This window comes from Lampris incognitus, chromosome 7, assembly GCF_029633865.1.
Source record: "Lampris incognitus isolate fLamInc1 chromosome 7, fLamInc1.hap2, whole genome shotgun sequence".
Classification (NCBI taxonomy): Eukaryota; Metazoa; Chordata; class Actinopteri; order Lampriformes; family Lampridae; genus Lampris; species Lampris incognitus.
The window spans coordinates 23,126,306-23,148,568 of record NC_079217.1 but is presented as its reverse complement, the minus strand read 5'-3'; the positions used below and the strand labels follow the sequence as shown (position 1 = coordinate 23,148,568).

Genomic DNA, 22,263 nt, shown 5'->3' with positions numbered 1-22,263 from the left:
CCCCGTCTCTCTGTGTGTCTCTTTTACTGTTTCCCTCTGTCTATCTCTATTTTTGTGTCTCTGTTTCTATCGCTGATTCTCTTCCTTTGGTTCCCTCTGTCTCTTTCTGTGTCTGTCTGTCTGTCTCTGTCTGTCTCTCCCTCTCTCTCTTTTTATCTCTCTGTAGTATATCTCTGTCTTCACTTCCTGCTGTCTTCCCTTGCCCCTCCTTATTTCATTTCTGTCCTTCCTTCCCTACCTCTCTACCTCCCCGTCCCTCTCTGTTACTCCTTTCATTATACACTGCCCCCCCCTCTAGGACCCCCCCCCCACACACACACTGGGTGTGTGTGTGGGGGGGCAGGGTTGTAAGGAGGTTAGATAGAACATTATAGAAATGTCAGCTCTTATCCATGCAACAACCAGTATGCGTCCATTAGCATCCATTATATATGATGTGCAAGGGTCATTGACCAAGACACTGAACTCCACAGTGATTTACTCTATTCATTCTGGGCAACTAAATGACTAAAATTCGGGATTGACACACTTGACTCTTCAACCCAGACATGGCCAGCGAATAACTCACTCATACAAACTCCTCAGAGAAAATCTCAAAGTGGTTTGGAAGAAATGCACCAAATCCAACTGCTGCAGTGACATATTTTCTTACACAATGACAGCACATCAGCTGGCTAAGTTGTCGCTAATAAGACTTTCTGGGAGTTTCTGAAGGACTTTGCTCTATTTTACCCTTGGCAGTGAAAGCAGCTTTCTGCCGACACACCCCATACGTCATGACCTCCTTCTTAAATCGGCCAGTTAACAACAATTCAGCAGTTTCTGATGTTTTGTCAGTTGACCCAGTGCAGACCCACAAAAGAAAAGAATGAGCAGTCAAACCTGAAAGACACCAAACAACAACACCCCGATCAAAAGCATCAAGACCATTCCTCAGATGAATAGGGGAAGGTTGATGGGGGGGTTTACTTGCCTCTCAATGAGACATTCTGGGAAAAGCTTTAGCCAAACAGAGGAATACAACAGCGAATGGATAATATGGATTTACTCAAACCAGTGCCACGACAAAGCCAGTGTGTTTCTCTGAACTTTGCACGCATTCAAAATGTCAACCGGAGGATGGGAGGAGGCGAGGGGTGGGTGGATCTGCAGAGGATTGTTCTCAGAAAAGTGATGGAAATGAAGAATGGGAGGGTGGGAGTGAATGCATTAATGCATGAAAAGTACAAGGTACCTTTCTTGGAGAAGAGGGGGAGGAACCATGCTTATGGGTAAAGAGAAATATGAACAGCGTGGTCAAATCTGTTTTACTAGAGCAAAGCTGTGACAGACAAGCTGTTTTGACTCTGTGTATTACATGTGTATACATTAAACAAGGACACATGGTGTCACAGATGTGTTGTCTGACTTGTAAACAGGACGATTTGGGACCATCGTCTTAAGTTTGTAATTGGAAGTAGGCTTCATATTAAGAAAGCCACTTTATTTTGTCGTTGTAGTCTCACAATGAATCTGTTCTCTGCATTTAACAGCGGGCAGCTGCAGCACCCGGGGACCAGCTCCAGTTCTTCTTTCCAATGCCTTGCTCAGGGGCACAGACAGGAGTATTAACCCTAACATACATGTCTTTTTGATGGTGGGGGGAAACCAGAGCACCCGGAGGAAACCCACACAGACATGGGGTGAACATGCAAACTCCACAGAAAGGACCTGGGACGGCCTGGGGTTTGAACTCAGGACCTTCTTGCTGTGAGGCAACAGTGTTAAACACTGGGCCACCATACTGTCCTTTTTTTTTTTGTAAGACTTTTTTTTACTGACTTAGCATTTTCAATTGTGTAGCTAACGTTACCTACACATTATTTACATAATATCCTGACTGGACAATTAGCATTAACATTGTTAAATTGATGCCTTTGCACCAGTTTGGTAGAAGTAAAATTAGCTTACCTGTAGGAGCATCCGGGTAACGTAGCAATCTATTGCGTGGCCTACCAACACAGGGGATTGCCAGTTTGAATCCCAGTTTTACCTCCGGCTTAGTCGGGCGTCCCTACAGACACAATTGGCCGTGTCTGCGGGTGGGAAGCCGGATGTGAGTATGTGTCCTGGTTGCTGCACTAGCGCCTCCTCTGGTCGGTTGGGGCGCCTGTTCGGGGGGGGGGGAACTGGGGGGAATACTGTGAACCTCCCATGCGCTACGTCCCCCTGGCGAAACTTCTCACTGTCAGGTGACAAGAAGCGGCTGGCAACTCCACATGTATCGGAGGAGGCATGTGGTAGTCTGCAGCCCTCCCCGGATCAGCAGAGGGGGTGGAGCAGTGACCGGGATGGCTCGGAAGAGTGGGGTAATTGACCGGATACAATTGGGGAGAAAAAGGGGGGGGGGGATCCAAATAAAAAGAATAAAAAAAGTAGCTTGCTCGAATCATGTTTTCAGCTAACCGACAACCCAGAAAAAGCAAGCTGACATAAAAATACTACACTGAATGAAAATGCATGGGCAATACCAAGTGGTAGAATACGAAGGAGATGCCAAAAAAGAATAGTGGTGGGGGTGCAAAAAACATATATTTTGCCATTGTTCTTATCAGTGATGATTATAACGTCAAATTAAAAAAGCAAAATCATTAACATCTCATAATAATATATATTTTCTGATGCACTCAACTCTTACAAATTTCTCTGGAGGAGTCACAGCCCCCCCCCCAATCTATGCAGATGGTGCAGCTAAACATCAGTTTGTGAGTGAGTTAGAAGCCAGGCTCATGAGGGTCTTTCCTTTAAAAAATACAGTAGTTTTTACTCTCATGGCAGCGATACTGTCTGAAGTTATCACTTTGTGACTCTTATGGGCTTCCAGCCCCCCAACATTTACCTTTAGAAGTAATGACATTAAGCAACTTCACTTACAAGGGGGATTAATGATGCCCGTCTTGAGAATGTGGACATGTTTCTAAGCTTCTTTCTGTTTGCTGTCAACCTGCCTCTCTCCGATCAGGTAGCTCCAGACGCCAAGTCTGCACAGCATCTGGGGTCAAGGCCCTCCTACAGAGCTCTCCTCGTAGGTCACATCCTGTCCAAAGGGGGATGATGGGGGTTTCTTCTACCGTGGGAGGTGGCAGGCTGAGGGTCAGGGGTCAGAGTTGGAAGAATAAGAAAAAGGGCGGTGCTCTCAGGTTTCAAAGCTTGCTGGGGGCTGAGGTCATAAGGTCACAGCGGGTAGTTCAGTTCTAGTTAGGGCTGCTGTGTCTTTTTGGATAGCCGTAATGGCTTCCGCAATTAAACACTAAAAATGGAAGTGACTACATCCTCTTAGTTAAAGAGGGGGACAATGATGATCGCTGTGACAACGGTTGACGGAACCCAATCACATCGTCTGTCTCCACGAGCTCATTACCGCTGTGCAACGCCATGCACACTAAAGAGGAAGCTTAACTCTGTGGTTGCAGTCAGTTGCTCAGTAATCAATCACTGAAGGGGCAGCTCCGCATTTGACCCTCATGGATAAACACAATCTTTGTGTAAGCTCACTATTGGGAGTGAAAACGATTCAGGAGAACTGTGTGTGTGTGTGTGTGTGTGTGTGTGTGTGTGTGTGTGTGTGTGTGTGTGTGTGTGTGTGTGTGTGTTAATGTGAATGTGGAGGGAGAGTCTTAGACCCAGTTAAGCCCCTTTCACACATACATTATGTTAAACTGCTGCAATGACTTTCTGGCACCACTGGTGGTTTCCCTGTTCACACGTCCAGCTTCTATCCATAACATCTCATGGATAACGTTTGTTCACACATGACATGTCAGTGCCATCCGTCTTGTTACACCCCAATCCTGCTATAGGATGCCTTTTATTTCATTGTAAATTACAGCATCAATAACTGAACCACGCAGCTGCCTGCTATTGATTTTATCCTCTGTGCAGATTGAAAGAAGCTGTTATTTCTGGGTTGATTAGTCTAAACATCTCAGACATTTTTAAATGTTCTGGTGGGCATCCAGGTAGTGTAGCTGTCTATTCCGTTGCTTACCAACACAGGGCTCGCCAGTTCAAGTCCCCGTGTTACTCCCGGCTTGGTTGGGCGTCCCTACAGACATAATTGGCCATGTCTGCAGGTGGGAAGCTGGATGTGGGTATGTGTCCTGGTCGGTCAGGGTGGCTGTTTAAGGGGGAGGGGGAACTGGGGGGAATAGCATGATCCTCCCACGCACTATGTCCTCCTGGCAAAACTCCTCACTGTCAGGTGAAAAGAAGCGGCTGGCGACTCTTCATGTATCGCGGGAGGTATGTGGTAGTCTGCAGCCCTCCCCAGATCGGCAGAGGGGGTGGAACAGCAACTGGGATGGCTCGGGAGAGTGGGATAATTGGCCCGGTACAAGAGACAAAAGGGGGAAAAAGTTCTTACTTTTGCTGGTTTACAAATAAATCTCCCGCTTTAGACAAATGCCTGCTGTAAACAAGTCGTGGATGCATTCCCTATGATTGGTTCCCTCGCTCCCGTAAACGTGTCTTACATAAGATTGGCATAGCCCACTGCGTCTTTGACCCAGCAACCTTACGGCTTTTGTAAAAACTATCGCTGTTCTGGAAAATGTCTGCTGACGTTACTACGTCTTGATCTGACAAATGCTGATACAACTTTTCCAGAAAATTAACACTGGCATCCATTCACACATGAGCCTAATATGGAAAATTGCCAGATGTAGTTTTATGGGTTAGCCTGCTGCATGTGTGACGGGGGTTTTACTTTGTCCTTTCAGCCACACTGACGATATCAAGGCAAGGTTTTGTTTGCAAAAAGGGAGAAAAGAAGGCAACCAACACCGGGGGAACAAGAGAAGCGAGGAAAATGAAAACAAATGACTGTACATCCTAGATTAATGTGACTGTTGTGGTTTCGGGTCAACAGTCTTGAAAAATGGTATTGATCCAAGGATGGGATGAATTCAACAACAGAAAGGAAAAAAGGCAAGGAGGGAGGGACCAGAGAGCGAGCAAGCAAGAGAGAGAGAGAGAGAGAGAGAGAGAGTGAGAGAGAGGGGGGGAGAGAGAGAGAGAGAGAGAGAGAGAGAGAGAGAGAGAGAGAGAGAGAGAGAGAGAGAGAGAGAGAGAGAGAGAGAGAGAGAGAGAGAGAGAGAGAGAGAGAGAGAGAGAGAGAGAGAAAAGGAGGAGATGTGACTTTGAGGTCATTCCACTGGCCGGCGCCAGAAGAATAAGCCATTGTTTCTCTTTTTCGATTGAGAAACTGAATGCAGATTTTCAGAATTGGGATAAAGGGCAATGGCAGAAGGAGAGGGGGGGGTGAGAGGGTGTGGAAGAAACAAAAGGGTTGGAGGACAGAAGACAAAGAGCGAGAACTACAAGGAGGCACAGAGAGATAGCATGAAGGGTGACCCGATGGAGAGGAGGACTAGAAACAGAAGAGAGACAGAGGGAGGGAAGGCTTGTGTAAAGGCTGCAAGTTGAATCCTGTTGTTTTTCCATCCTGGCGCTCGGCTCAGCGAAGCCGTAAAATGACACCATTGTGCGGAGTGAACATGGAGCACTGCTACAGGTGTTATCTCTAGAACCGATAAAAGGCCTTTTTACACAGCATGGCGTGAGGAGAGGAGCCGGGGGCACACGGGCAGAGAGGGATGTGCTTATGTAACCGGCCCATAACTGCCAACAGCTGGCTTGGTCCTGGCTTGTTACTGCTAAAGCCTGCATGGGTCCAGATCCAAATTGCATGTGTCTACCACTAAGAACATTAGAGCAGAGCTGAGAACGAAGAGTCCTGGGCAAGCCAGTGGTCCTCTGCCCAACCGAGACACAGCTCATCCCGGGTTGGGAAAGCTAGTGTTTATACACATGTATCAACACCGAGTAAATTGTATATCTTAAGTGCGTCATGGGGAAATGAAAAAATGAGAATGTGAGATAAGCTTGAGGAGGACAAAATGGCAGCCTTAAACTCATTGTATCTTTGATGGGAATTTTCTCACGTTATCAGCCTCCAACTGCAAATTTGTGTCATCAGCACTGAGACCAGAAACACAAGATCACTCAATCTAGTACATGTTCAACACAATTATCTGTGTTTGCTGTTGCAACCAGGAGTAGTCCAGTCCAATGGTCTCGTTCAGCTGGCCAGGCCATGAATGAGTCACAGGGTTGGATAAATAATCAGCCTTTAACGATGGCTTTATCAGTGACCACTGACTCTGTCAACTGATTTCATCGTTCTGTGTTTTCTCTTGTCTTAAAAGTGCACCTCTGGCACAAACGCCATCACAGATTTATCTCTCTTTCCGGGAGTTGAGAGGAGATTAGCCCGCGGTTCACTGGGCAAATGTTTGGCTAGTTTCCCTGCAAACATTCAGTCAGGGTTCGTGATCGATACTGAGCTCTATGAGTCTCTCACATGTTGAGCCGCGGTGTTCTTGTCGTCTGTGTAAACCAATCAAACTGAAGGTTATTGTATTGGTCAGACCAAACATGGCCTCTCCTAAAATACTGGCGATGCTTGGATGACATCAAGGCCAGACAAAGAAGCATGAATGTGTGACTGCGTATAGATATATGCGAGCACACACACACACACACACACATACACACACAAAACCTCACCTCACCTAGGTCGTCCGTCAGGACGCCCTAATAGGGTTTCGGGTGCGCGTGTTTGTTAAAAGCATGGGGGGCGCTACTCCACATGCAGTTCTATGGTTGTCTGCTAACTGGAGATTTTGTGCCTTTCCATTGTCAAGATGCATCTGCAAAGCCCCCCCGGTCCATAACATCAGTCTATCGATGAATGGACCTAGGACTCCTGCTACCCATAGGAGTAGCAGGAGTTATTGTCGAGGTTTACTCCTGTAGATCCGCCGTGTCCTGCTCTGTTGTCTCCTGACAACGTTAACAGGATTACCGCGAGGAGGGTGTGCCTCTTCACTACGCACGGACAGTCATTCATCATGGAGAGGCTATATTTTGCACTTCACATGATGCTGGGGTGTATGGAGACCAGTCTAGGATGCCACGAAAGGCCATCTAGGAAAGGTACTCCCATACTTCACCCCTTAATGCACACAAAAACATGCACGGAAAAACCCGTGCACACTCCAAGACAACCCTTATCTGTCCCGTGTGAGAGATCAAAGCACCACAGCCTGCCATCAAACAGAGAATGAGGGAACGCCAACCATATAAACTGATAAAGACAGTGAGTGATAGAGTTCATAAGCGACCCAGACAGAGCGAAGCAAGGCTAAGGGATTCCTTTCAGAGAATATGGGGAGGAAGAAAGAGACAAGTAAAACAAATGAAAGCATAAGATGACGCGTGTCCAACACACAGTGAGGTCACCACACTTGGTTTCGCCGGCTTTCTCAAGACAGAGAACAACTTGTGTCTCAATGGGCCAATCAGATAACCTTGGTCAAGTAGACTTTAGCTGTCTACAATCACAAAATGCCCTTATTGCGTCAGAGGTGCAGCTGGATTTGGGCCAGGAAATATGATCTATGATGGAAAGTTTAAAAAAAAAAGAAGCAGTCTCTAAAGAGGGTTTCTCTTGGAAATCAAAACCTTATTAAATTAGACCCCGGAGCCTCCACTTGGGCACTCCAATTGCAACAGAAATGTCCCTAACAAGAATGGAGATGGGAAAGAGCACTTTTTCATGCCCCAGATACAATTTGGCACCAAACAACTGAAACTAAGTACAGTATGAGAAACATGAGAACATCTGCAAACAGCAGATGCACTCATTATCAAGAAGCGCCGAGCACAGACAGTTGGCTCAGTGTCAAGCTCGCTGAACAACATTCAGCAGCGGACATTAAACCTGTCATCTCGTGTGCCATTGTGCCTCCCAGACAACGTGTGAATCTTCGACAGAATGCACAAAGAGGTGTTTATCACCTGCTGGTGACAAGCAGTTGATCATTAACAAAGATCTTCAGTGGAGAAGAGGTTCGACTGTGGGCTTGTGTTGGAGATACGGCGCAGATACAGAACCACTTCCATCATGTCTTTCCATTCAAAACATGACGTGAATTGCACCTGAGTGCTCCATATCGCAAATGCAGTGAAATTACATACCTTTCCTGTCACAGGAGATAGAGGTCAACATTAAGACCACGCCTCACACACGTGCATGGCCTATGTGTCGGTGTGAGTGTGGGTAAATGCGGAAAAAAACCCCACTAGTATGGCAATGGTGGATCTATTTAAGTTTGTACACAAAGAGCTGTTTATCCACTTACATGGATAGCAGTGCACCAGCGCACACACACACGCACATGTACACAGGACTTATACAAACACACACTTTGCCTGCAGGTAGACACATGTTATGCAGACCACGGAGCAGATGTTCAAGAGTTAGAGATGGGCCGTTTTATGGCTAAACATCTAGTTGTTCGAAAGGTCTCGCTGACCCTGGAACAGAGTTGAGTCAAAACAATTAGCTCGCCATAATGCAACTGTAGCAGCAGGGGTCCTTGCATAACCTTATTAAACCATAATGCCTAGTAGGTCACTGCTGCTATCAAAGTGTTCGATAACAAGAAGAGGGTAACATCAGTCAACCACCAGCCTAACTGGACTTTACAAGGTCTTCATGACCATGTTGCTGATAACTACCACAGAAATTGGGGTAATAGGAGGCGTCCGAGTAGCGTAGTGGTCTATTCCGTTGCCTACCAACATGGGGATCACCGGTTCGAATTCCCGTGTTACTTCCGGCTTGGTCGGGCGTCGCTACAGACATAATTGGTCATGTCTGTGGGTGGGAAGCCAGATGTGGGTATGTGTCCTGGTTGCCGCACTAGCACCTCCTCTGGTCGGTTGGGGCACCTGTTCGGGGGGGGAGGGGATTGGAGGGAATAGTGTGATCCTCCACATGCTACGTCCCCCTGGCGAAACTCCTAGTGAAACTTCTCAATGTCAGGTGAAAAGAAGCGGCTGGCGACTCCACATGTATGTGGGGAAGCATGGAGGAAGCATGCGGTAGTCTGCAGTGGCTGCAGCTCTCTCCGGATCGGCAGAGACGGGGACGGCTCGGAAAATAGAGTAATTGGCCAAGTACAATTGGGGAGAAAACGAGGGGGGGAAAGCCACAAAAAAAGGGGGTAATAATTTACTTTTGTCTGTGTGTGTGTGTGTGTGTGTGTGTGTGTGTGCGGGGGGGGGACTACATTACTGCCTAACACTTACATTGATGACCAACATTTTCACCTCGCCCTCATGCAAACCTTTGCACCATAACCGCAGGAGTGACCCAGCTCCGGACAAATGTAGTCATTAAAATAATGTGAAATTAGTTTACTGGAGAAATTAGGATTTGTAACATGAGAGAAGGGAAGGCGCTCTGCAGAGCCTGAGGTCTTAACATACTTTGAAAGCAGATTTGTGTCAAAAACTAATGTACTGTACTCCTTCACGGGTAAATCTATGCGTGGGTGTCTGTTAATAAGGGCCTCAGACATATTGCATCGCATTACATGGGCAACGGTTTAATCCCAAAAACAATGTACAATAGTGGACCACAGTCAATGGGATAGACCCCCCCCCCACACACACACACACTCCCAACCCTCCTGACCTAGCTTGCATGGTTAGTGTCCCTGAGTAATCCCTCAGCTCGGGTCAATACAGTGGCAATTACGATAGGTACGCAAGAAATCCTTCACTTCAACCCTTCAGCTTTAAGCTATCAGAAATTATTATGGACCCAGTCTTTTATGTGGAGTCTCAGCTGTTACCTGAATGGTGAGAGGTTACGTAATGGACACGTAAACGAGAGAGAAAAGTTCAAGTACCGCCATCTGAGTTTTTATTGTTCTGACCAGCCGCAGGACACAAGTCTCCAAATGTCACACTCACATGAACCTGTGATTATAAAGTAGTCAACATTTACAGTGACGAGATTAGTACTGAATATGATGACAATGACGTGTTGCCTTTTCCACTCTGGCTTCACTGTCTCCGAGGGACTTAAAAGAAAACACTTTTTTTAAACCTCTGACATTTACATTTAGCACAGCAAGCTTTGGAAAATGACACACAGACAGTCTGACAATCTCACCGTGAAATCTGAACAGCTGGAATGACAGATGCACTGGCCCTCTGGAGGTTTTACAGACTGTCGGTCTCATGATTGACATGCCAATATTCTTATCACAAATCAACTGCGTTCATACTAGTGCTGCACGATTAATCTAATCGCAATCACGACACCAGCCTGTACAATATGACAGCAAAAGGCTGCGATTTAATTAAACAATAAAATGTGGGCGCGTGAACATCTATTTGTGTGCAGGCTGCATATCTACGCCCATAATTAAGAGATGACCAATCAGTCTCTGTTTAGACCAAGAGTATCTGCCTGCGTCCCGCAGAAGACTACAATCCGCGCCCACTAAGTACAATCCACGCCCACTTTGATAGCAACGTCACCACTACAATCCGCGCCCACCACAAGGAACGTCACCACTACATCCACGCCCACCACCCACTTCCGGTGTGGGATCTGTTTCTGCTCGGGTACGATATGTTGCTGGCTTTATTGTTATTTAGCTGTGTGTTTTTTACAATCCACGTTGACATTGAGTTGGTTAGTAAAGGTGCAAGGACCGAAGGCCCGAGCTGCGTCTAACGTCAATCTACTGTTTACAAATTATTATATTATTGCGCTCCAGAATGACTTTCAACAAATTATTTAACCACCTGATTAAAACGTCCCGCTTCATCTTCTTCTTTGGCGTTGTCATAGTATTACAGTTAATACGGTAATGTGCACGACAGTGACGGAAACTGTGAGATGGCTGTACAAGAAGGGGTTTTACGACAGTAGACTTTATGCGCGAAAGTCGTGTTGCGTACATGCGAGCTGACCTATTAGCTGAATAAAGTAGACACTTAACCTGCTCCGCTTGACTGGACATTCCGTGATTTATTACAGGTGTCTTCTTCTATGTCATGGCGGTTAGTAAACGATTTAGAAAAGTAAAAGTTAGTCCTCCTGCAACAAGTTATTACGCTCCTTTCCTGCAGTCCGCAGACAGACCCTTGTCGTCTACGGTCACATGACTATCCGGTGCGCTGTGTGCAGACCAGAAAGAAGAAAAACACGGATACCGGTGACAACGAGCAGGTTAATGCTGATGAACTAGTGGCAAAAAAAAACGCCCTCTGTTATATTGGCGATATTTTGGATTCAAAACACCCAAAGTGAAAGTCGCTACATGTCGCGGCAACACGACAAAGTTGTATTATTTATATATGTATGAATTTGTTTATTATATCGCAGTCGCAATATTGTCCCCAATAATCGCAATATAACTTTTTCATCAAATCGTGCAGCACTAATTCATACCATGAATATGGATATGACAGTCAGACTTATTTACATGCGTGCCACATTGCTTACCATAGCAGATAATGACTGGCCATGACGTACCGGAGGCCTCAGATAAGACATGACAATGAGGTTGCCGGCTAAAACATTGCTGAAGATTCGGGTAGCCATTCTGATTACTATAATTAGAAAACGAGGCTGTACGCCTACCTTGGTTTCATCCACTCCATGGCTAGACAATATACTCATCTACAGTCTGCCAAACAACCCTAAGCCTCCTTTAAATGCCTAACCTGTCATTAGTGCCTCTAAATAAGTACAGGATACCTAGTTAACTGTCTTCACGGCCAACTGTTTTATACTGCGGTGTAGACAGATTTACAAATGGGAAGAATAGACTATTCTAGGCTTTTATCATCATGATATCTTTCAATTAGAAGTCTCAGTATCAAAACCATTGATGGAGCAGGATCTTTTAGCCCATGTGAATTATAGAAAAGTTCAACCAAGCATCTGAAATGTTCCTCAGTTTTGCAGATGACCTTTTTAAGACATGTATCCGAGTCGATTTCCAGAGCAGACTTGGAAAAAGACCCAATATCTCCCACTGACTACTTCAAGGATAAATGGCATCATCCTTTCCAAAGAGCATTTCTATTCACAAAGTTTGACTTTTTGCTCTGCTCTAGATATCCTTTGTTTGCACAAGCCAGTCTTGCAAGGCAGCAAGAAGTTAAACATACATGCATATCTGGCCTATTATGACCTATATGACCTGACCTCTGTGCACACTTCGCAATGTTAAAATTAGATTAATCCTTAAAGCCTGTTTCCCTGTGTGCTCTTTCGGACAGCAAATCTTCAAAAGGAAGAGGAGGGGATATGTTTTGAGATCACTCACTGCAAACTTTTATAAGCCAACAACCTTTGACTTGTAGAAGTCAAGTAAGTGAGCGGCAGTCCTCCTCTGTGTCAGTGAGCTATGACAATCACACGTTTCCTCAATGGCTCAGACTCAATGCAATGTGATGGACAACAAAGCACAGCTCCGTGGAAGTCAACACACCGAGGTCTGTACACGTGAAATAGTTTTTCACATTTTATTTTGTTGCTCTCATATAGCTTAACAAATAGCTTTCACTCTAGTATCGGACACCAACAAAAACAAACAAAGTTTCATTCAGTACCATTCAGAGTGGGACAGTACAGCCCTTGACAGTCAGAGATATATGTACACAGATTCACCCTGATGACGTTACCAACATCATAATAGATTCCTATGATGATTACTATGCAGGAGGGCAATACTGTTTTGTTTTGCACTGTTATTGATCGATGGCTGTGTGCAGTAAATTGCCCAAAATGAACAGATAAATAAGGAGAGCTGACAGACAGGCTTCTGAAAAATAAGAAGCAAAAACACAATTGGTCTCTTGGCAATTTCACATCATCTACCAGAAGAGAGGAAAGAGCCCCATTGTAATAACCAACATTGGGAGATGATAACTCTGTTCTAGAGTGAAACCTTAAGGTCCTGTTTACAAAGACAACGCAATATCAAACCCTGTAATAGTCCAAAGGCCATTGCATGGCAGGAGGTCAGTGATGTTTATGGACTTTGTGTGAAAAGTGCATCATACAGAGGCACCGTTAAATCGTCTAATCATCATTGCCATCAAAACAGCAACAGTGAGTCCTGAAAACTAGACTGGTGATTGAAAGTTTGCTATCTAAGTGATAGCACAGCTCAAACTTCAATAACCAACAAGTCCTACAGTTGATGTTGTCTATAGTATATGGGCTGAAAAAACATTAATAGGCGTTTCTTTTTTCCCCCGATAAATGTTTTTTAAAGGTGGGGGTCAGTCCAGCAGATGTGTGTTGGTTAGGAGTTTAAAGAGCTCTGTACCTGTTTGCTGCAGCCCCTGACTGTGTGGTCTACCAACAGTGTGACAGCTGTGTTAACAGTAAAATGTGGCACCGACCCAGGTTAGCCTTTATGGACCTCAACATAGTCTGGTGGTGCGCACACACACACACACACACACACACACACACACACACACACACACACACACACTCACACGCCGATTGGAAGAGACATGTCAGCCACACCGGTGGGACAGTTCACATTATGATATGGCACTGTTAAAAAGAGAAATATCCTGCAGAGAGCTGATATAAAGAATCTGTACCCATATTCATCAGTTTGGAATCCAGAAAAGACCTTGTGAACAAAATCTCATCAATTTCACATCTAAACAATAACAAACAAGTCAATCAATCATTGACGTAGTACGTGTATGTGATTTAGGCAACAAAGGTGCAGCATTTTCTTTGATTGAAATCAACAAGATATTTGCATATTTGCGATGGGGAACTGGCTTTAAGCTGAGCAGTTTGTACCCAGTTCCCCCAACAATGAATTAATGTTGCATCATGATTCTATTAAAATCTGTAAAATATAAAATCTGATTTGTTAGGGGGAGGAGAAAAATTACAGTATAGCGCACATGAACAAATGTATTTGGTTAAAGAGGGGCATCATATTTGGCAGGTCTAAGTGGGTACAGTGGGAGTATACTTTTAGTACATATGATCACAGTCTCAACACCCCACCATCGGGTCTGTTCAAATTTCCTTTGGATGAGTCCAGTGGGTGAAGAGTCATGATTATTTCACTGTCAAAACATTGTCTTATTTGTCTTTCTCATTTTTCACTGCATGCTGGTCACATACTCAGACAGGTTTTAGGGAAACGACAATAGTTGGAGCATTGGTCTGTTTTTGGAATCAAGAAAATCAGGGATCTTTTCTAACCAAACTCAAACTGCGCAACACTCCGGCCCGAACTACATTTCAGTTCAGGCAGGCATGTTCGACTTGCGTAGAACTAATGCTTCTTTGGTTCAAAGTCATTCTGTCTAAAACACATCTATAGTGATGTGATTGTGATTCAAAACAGAAGTCCTTACATCCAGCTGATCAATACATAGTCCTCTGAACCATGTCGCGGTTCCAGTTTTATACTCAGTCGGTGTTAGGATCCCTTCCTGGGCCCTACTGGACGCAGACGTACTTCTTCCACCAGGACTTAGAAAGCATCTTCATCTTGTCAGCCGTGCTGCGGACCTTCCTCTCCCTCCGTGCCCTCTGATCAGACTGCCGCAGCCCCACAGCGATGGCCGCGTCAAACACCTCCTTCAGATTCTTCTGGGTCAGCGCTGAACACTCCACATACGTCACCGCCCCAATTTTATCTGCCAGCGCTCTGGCATCCTCCTCCGGCACCGGCCTCTCCCTCCGCCTCGCCAACTCGATTAGTACCTTGACATCTTGCCGCAAGTCACACTGTGTGCCCACCAGGAGGACGGGCGTGACAGGGCAACGACGCCGGATCTCAGGGACCCATTTCTCCCAGACGTTCTGGAAGGAGGCGGGGCTCACCACACTGAAGCAGAGCAGCAAGGCGTCGGTCCGACTGTAGCAGAAGTGGCGGAGCTTGTCAAATTCGTCCTGATGGCGAGAGAGAGAGAAAGGAGATTTTAGTGTGGTGTTTGCATGTGGTGAAATTAGCGAGTTTACCTGTTCATATGTCTGAAGAGTGAATAGAGTCCGAACAGTAACCTGCACCAACCATAGACTGACAGACATTGAAAACAACGGCAAATACAAACCTCATGTAGATATAAACTACTCTGAAAAGGCAGCCACAACCATACGTTTATCAAGACAAAAACTCTGGATAATTATTTTGTGAATGCATCAGAGTTCCCAACATTTTCCATTTGGTCTTACTCCAAAAGTGCCATTTGTAATGCATTAGCTCACCTCTCCTCTTGACTTCCTAAAAATCTACTTTTATTATTCGCTTCCCTTCAGCCTATCCACACTATCACCGCTGAGCATCATAAGGAAGTGAACGGTGGCAATAATCCTTTCATATCAAAACTATCTAAACAGTCTTTATAATCATCCGTTTTATACATGAACCCTTCCCCCTCTTTTTATATCACCCAAATCCCCTAAATTAACACTCTGGAGCCACACAGCTTTGGCTAACAAGGGCCTCCCACATCCTTGAGCACACAGATTAGAGCTGGCAGAAACTCTACACAAACTTCTCTTTCTTCCTTTTCTTTAACCCTTTCCTCCCCAGCCTGGATCTTGTAGTTCCTCCTCTGCCTAAACTCGGTTCTGGACCGGCTCATGGTTTTATAGCATGACGCAGAGCTACAACTGCAATAAATAAAACTGCAAGGATATTGATTTGTGGCCCAAAAACACCAGAACTTTAAGCTGCTGTAGCCACTTATCTACATTTTCCAAAGCAAGCTCTGGCTTTGCTTAAAGTATCTGCAAACTGATGACGTAGGTCTGTCTGCAGAGTATATAGACATATCAGCCTTGTTCAATGGGGGGGGGGGTTTATGGATCAACTCGGGCTGAATTTCTTTTCATTTCACACCAGACCCTCTGTGTCATTCTGGTTCTCCCTTTTCTCTTTCCATCCTTCTAGTGTTTTACTTGACGGTTTGTAGGTATGATGCAATTTGAACTATTGATTTCTCTCTTGCTTGATCTTGCTCTCTTTCGTCTATTTTCTTCTGTCTCTTTCCCTGTCACCTATTCTCCTGACATTGCCCAACTTACTAGCAAAAGTTCTCCTCTTATGAAACACACATCATTATAGTAAGTGTTCACCGACTTTTATCTGCCCACGTTTGCCCCAGCATGTCTGTGTGTGTGTGTGTATCTGTGTGTGTGTGTGTGTGTGTGTGTGTGTGTGTGTGTGTGTGTGTGTGTGTGTGTGTGCTCCTGTAATCCTGTGTGCCGTTTACAACATGCTGGGAGGTATTAAATGTTTTAGGGGCTTGTTCAAATGCTGGTATCCACTTTATAGCCAAGTTTTTTTTAGACAAAATAGTTCAAACTCCCTGATACTCGGCAGTGCCCCTGCAGAGTTGGTGGACTTCAAATATTTTGCTCTTGGGGTAGAGTTCTGGTGTTTGATTATGAAACCAACACCCATGCCCAAAGCTAAAATAAAACAACAACAACACAAGTTTCACAACATGTTCCCTCTCAAAAGGTCTAACATAAATAATGAGGCATGGCGAGAAGCAAGGATCCTGGCAGGTAAAGCTTTTTACAACACCAAGACCATTCTCCTAATGGAGACAAACAGCCAAACAAAGATGATTTGTTTGCCTCTTTGACAATGCAACACTATGCAGCGTCATCTCTTATCTGCCCCCACACACCCTCCATTCTCCTTCTCACCCTGCCCCCCAAACCAAAACAAAGCTATGAACACTCCTTTCCCCTTTCCAAATCATGAGCAGCAGAGGAGCTCAGACAGATTGAGTCTCTCTAGACTAGTTGCAAAACCAGTCCACATAAGATAAGATGAGAAATAACACCAAGCGGTCTATATATATATAGCCTCAATGAAAACTGGAAAGTAAAGGCAACATGCAAGAGTGGACCTCAAAAGCGGACAATGTTTTAAACAGGGAAGTCATGTGACATTTATGTATAACAGAGAAATGAAAATGTCCATTGTGGAAAGTCATTGGTGCTCAGCTTCATTCAGCCCGCAGGCATTGGACTATTCATGCAACTGTATGATCGAGGCAGCGATGCATTACTTATGGTAGGGATATGGAGCTATGTTGGGAATGTGAAGCAGTGGGAATGATGGTGTGTGTGTGTGAGTGTATATACAGTGTGTTACCCACCTGTCCTGCGGTATCACACAATTGTAGCCTAACTGGGCTTCCATCCACTTGAACCACCGCTGTGAGGAGAGAGAGAGAGAGACACCAACAGACAGACAGACAGACAGACAGAGACAGACAGAGGAAAATTAGTCTCAACTATCAACAGGATTACAATCACATTGGGACATTATCCTTGAATAACTAGCCTCCGTCTGACACATTGGTATATAAATACACATGCACATGCAAGCAGAACCACCTGGGATAAAAAAAAAAAACCGTGAGTCGGTTGAACACACAGAATTCCGCCTGGTCAATATACCCCCCATTCCCAAGTCTGCCTGCTTTGTCTCGCCCACCCACTCAGCCAGTTACTGCTCAGGCCATAATACTTTACTGTCGCACATACCACTCGGTGAGCCCTGCTCCAAGGTTGTCTTATGGGGGAAAACACAAAGCAGATTTTTTTTTTCTACAGCAACTCTCTTCCATCAGGCCTCTCCAGATTGCAAAAGTGGATGAGTCATCTCACAGAGAGTTTCATTATAGGGTCATTTATTCCCTTCAAAGGAGAGCGCACAATATAGTGCGACAGGCGCATGGAAATATTTACTTTCTGCCTGGAGTGTATGGTCGGTCACAGCACCTGATCAAAGAGCTTGCTGGAACAAGTCATCCAGGAGGACAGGCAACACAGCAGCTCGCTTTGAAACAGAGAACACAGAGACAGAGGGAGGGAGAGAGAGAGAGAGAGCAAGAGAGAGAGAGAGGAAAAGGAGATGAGAGAGAGAGGAGAAGAGGGAGCTGCCATTGTGCAATCATTTCCTAATCCCTGAGATACGATACTCCTTTGATTTCAAACTCCCCGCTGGACCAAAAACTTCTCAGCCCCACAATTATCTCCGTCATTACAGTCCTCTTCTCATCTACCCGCCTCAAAGTGCCACCTGTGACATTGCATAACTGCCCAGAAAACGACTTTTCATAAGGCTGCTCCAATTCCAGGCACTGAGAAATGACATCACCCGTAGGGGCCCCAACTGCACAATCCTTCCCTGTCATGGCCGGCCAAAGACAATCTGTGTCTCAGAGCCACTGCAACAGATGTGCCCATTCCAGTATAGAAAAGAGGGGCATGCCGGTCAAGGCTGACAACAATGGTGAGAGTTGTGCAAGACAAAACCTTGAATGTCCCCCCCCTCCCCTCTTCCCCCATACTGGGGGGTATTGAACCAATGTACTTCCAAAGGGCGTGGGTGTGGGTACTGACTGAACATTTTAATGGAATCTTTATTTGTAGTTATCGTTGCCATACACCAACATAATGGTGTGTAGTCAATCATCAGCAGACATTTTCAGTAGTTTGTTGCATAAGCAACTTATGTGCGGTCTACTTGCAAGGTCAACTATGTCTCATGAAGGAAACAGCAACTTAATTGAGATGATATATTGGTTATATGTAACGTATAAGAATAAAGTCATACATTTCTTTCTAGTATACTTATAAATATAGATAGATAGATGATCTATGAGATAATCTTCCTGACGATTATAAACCTAATACGCTGTGGATGAAGGTTAACGTTCTATGTTCCAGATTTCAAAGAGGCAGGTTTCCAGCGAGATTAGAGGTCAACATGATAATGTCAAATTTAACTACACGCTTTTCACCACTCGTCAACACAGGGTCGGTTTTAACAAGAGCGATTTCTTAAATTACATTTTATCTTTCAGTTATTTTAAAAGGTTCTCAAAATTTGCAGGGGCGATGGTAGTTACTTGGCTCATCGAATCAAATAGAAGACTAGGCAGACTAACATGGTCATTAATCCGTGTGCATCAACACCATCAGTTGACAGATAATAGGAACCCCCCAAAACACACTATGGTTACAAGATGAATGCGGGGGATGAGCAGACCCGGAAGAATGTCATAATAACACGATTTACAAACAACGCCGACACAACCGTACAGTGAAAACACACCCTTTTGAGAAAAAACAAAAAACTAAAGAGTTAACATTAAATGTCGAATAATCCAACCGCAACATCGCTTGCTGACACTTTCCTACCTGAGAAGTCATCGAAGGCAGTGGGGACGTATTTGGTCGGATAGCCGTTGGTCGTGTAGCTGACCACCAGGCTGGTCTTTCCCACCGCTCCGTCGCCGAGCAGGACGCACTTCAGCAGCCGCTCCTGGGCCTGTTCCGGCCGGTTGGGCTTGGGTTTGTGCGGGGGCACCGGAGGAGCCATCGTCTTGCCGTAATCCATGGCGATTTGTCAATCAGCCGACACTTCCCTTCAGGGTGCTTGCTATTTATTAAAGACTTACCATGAGGACATGGTCTCCCTGTGACCAACGACTCGAATCTTTACTACTGCAGAAAAACGACGGTCAAGCGTGTAACTCCGGGGTTTGTACGCCCTTTTCGTAAAGTGAGTGCTCCCGGCCCCTGTGTGGCAACTAATCGCAGCTACCGCGCCTCGGGACTTCAATATTTATATGTGGGGGCGGGTCTACGGACTGTCTATCTGGATTTGATTGGCCTAGTCCCACCCCCTGCCCGCCCGTCAAAGTGCTTTGATTGATAGCGTTTACGAAGCGTTTGTAGTGGAGTCATTTACATATTCAGGTAAATTAGGCGCAAACTACTGTTATTTACTCTCGGGAATATTTAAGACGGCGTTAAAAAAACAACAAACTAATCCTATTTGAGTTATTTGACTTTCAATTAAAATATATTAGGCTAGACTAGACTAGAATAGACTGGGAATAGAATCGCAAAAAGAGAAGAATAAGCGCATAGAATATAATTTAGAATACACTATAGAGTCTAAACAGGTGCTTCATTTTGTGATATTGGCTAGTGCTGATGTGGTGTTTGTTTAAACTGATTGAGATTGAGTTATTTTATTTTTAATTACAATAGCTCAGACTGAGTAGAGCAGAATATACTATACTAAACTATACTATACTATACTAGAATAGGATAGAATAGAATAGAGTAGGATATAATATTGAAAAGGACATAACAGAATAAAGTATATTTTAGGATAAACAAGCGATAGAGTCTAAACAAACGTGTCACTTTGTAAGGTCAGCTGACTGTGATGTGGCACGTTACCCACACAGAGTTCACTGGGGTGTGATCTTATGGGATTATGTATAGACTTGTTCTCTCCATTAAGACGACAACTTGCCCATCTACATGTCATATAAAGAAAGGGCTGACCTTTCAAACCCAGTCAAACCCATAACCTACTTTACTTTGGAGTCAACCAAGCGGAGGCGAGATACAGCCAAGTGGGAAGGGACCACATTTAGAAAACATGCAAATCCATAAACCATCTACTGTGTATTACCCTCTTTGATAACGCCACTTGTCATCCTCTTCATATAGGTTCCACAGAAAGCCCACACTTTGGAAATTTGTAAATAAAAATGTAAAGGCAGGTGTCCATCGTGTTACAATAACGTCCATCGTCAAGTAAATAGTGGAGAAGAGGCAAACAGAGGTGATATGATGCCTTGGCCTCTGTCGCCCCCTTGTGGAAGAATTTAAATAGGCAGTGCAACAGCACAGGCGATTATGGAGAATAAGCTACAGACACAGTGTTGAATGTTGTTTAATATTACTCTTCTGTCAGTATCACATATCTATTTGTCTATTCCTGTCTGTCTAGATATTAATCTGTCTGTCCACCTGTCTGTCTGTCTGTCTGTCTTTCTGTCTTTTTACTCACAGTGTTGCCATTGTGTTAACTTAGCTACTTTGGCCTTAACAGTTTAACACAGATAGAAAGGTACAAAAATAACAGGAACTGGTCATGTCCCCTTATTGCTTAGTCTACCTCAAAATAAATGAAAATAACAATTTAAGCACACTTGTTCAGATAGAATGATATAAAAATCCAAATAGAGGCAATTACAAGACCTACTGGTTCTGACCCTGGACTGGGCTTTGGACCTGAGTCTCACAAGATTACATTACCTCCACCTCCACATTATGGAAAACACCATGACGAACATATCTACCTGGTGAAGCATACTATGACATACTATGTTTCCTGCAGTTTTTCCATGTTTATTCGTTTTTCACAATCTGTGTTATTGCAAGATATCCGGGCAAACTCTTGATAACTCCTAAAACAAGAAGATAAACAATGTCATAATATTAACTGAATTCCATCAAAATCTGCTCATAAACCATGTAGACTCAAGTCTGTGAGGTGTCTCACTGGCAGGAAATAAGAAAGGATTGTGAGACGGGCTTAAACAAATCCTCGCTGAGTTCAGGCCTTGTGTGGCTATTTGTTCTGGATGAATCCTGTGTTTACAGTTCGAGAGAGCCATCTCGTAATACGTGGTATACTAAAGCAACACATGGCATCTCATTTATGCCTACCCTATTAAAAAAATCATCATACATAATTCAAATCTCTAATGACAAGATAAAAGAAGTTTTGATGGCTCTGGAAACTATGGACAAATTGATGCATGTCTGCACAGAAAACTACAGGAGACCAGTGTGTGCAACTAGAAACAATACCATAGGCAGCATAGTGTGCATAAGGCCAACAGGTCCGGGTGACTGGGTGTCTTATGCTGGGAGTGTGTCCATAAACTTAACAAGGCTTTCATCGCTGAACACGGTAAAATCATAAAATAAGGCATAGGGAACATGTGTCCCCCCCCCCGCCCCCCGTTGCAGAGTACCTTGAAAATTTTTGCCCATCCATTCATTAAAAAAATAAAAAGTACAACTTTTATGTGGGTCAGGGTCTCAGGCCTGCACAATTGTTTTAATCCTAAAACCGGTATGTCTCTGATTCTGTGATGAACACCTGGTTGTGTTACACCTGTCCTACCACACGGGCTGTTGTTATGAGGAGTGGTTTTCTGATTGGGAAGAGATATCGCTGAAAGCTTTTGTCTGATAAGTATGGTAAATTAGATCATGCACTATAACCTATGGTTAGAAAGGCACCTACTGTATTTGACTCCCACGACCCCACGCTTCCTCACTGGCTGGAGATAAAATGAAATATTAGGAGAGGGTCTGGGTGAAATCCGAGGCAAACTTTATCCTTACTTCATCTTCAATCTGCACCTCAGCGACGTCAACATTGCGCGACATATCGCAATTCATGCCTTTGCCAGCCTACCAATTGATACCCTATCAATGAACAACTAATAATCTCA

The 22,263-nt window shown here is 44.5% G+C and overlaps 1 protein-coding gene across 1 annotated transcript; it reads right to left on the bottom strand.

The window, feature by feature from the left end:
* Positions 1 to 12,407: 12,407 nt before the first annotated feature.
* Positions 12,408 to 19,514, bottom strand: rhoub (ras homolog family member Ub). Its single transcript, XM_056284128.1, has 3 exons — positions 19,133 to 19,514; positions 17,080 to 17,138; positions 12,408 to 14,854 (listed from the first exon to the last, which is right to left on the bottom strand). The coding sequence occupies exons 1-3, from the start codon at positions 19,329 to 19,331 to the stop codon at positions 14,399 to 14,401; spliced, it is 714 nt and encodes a 237-aa protein (XP_056140103.1). The 5' UTR covers positions 19,332 to 19,514; the 3' UTR covers positions 12,408 to 14,398.
* Positions 19,515 to 22,263: the final 2,749 nt, after the last annotated feature.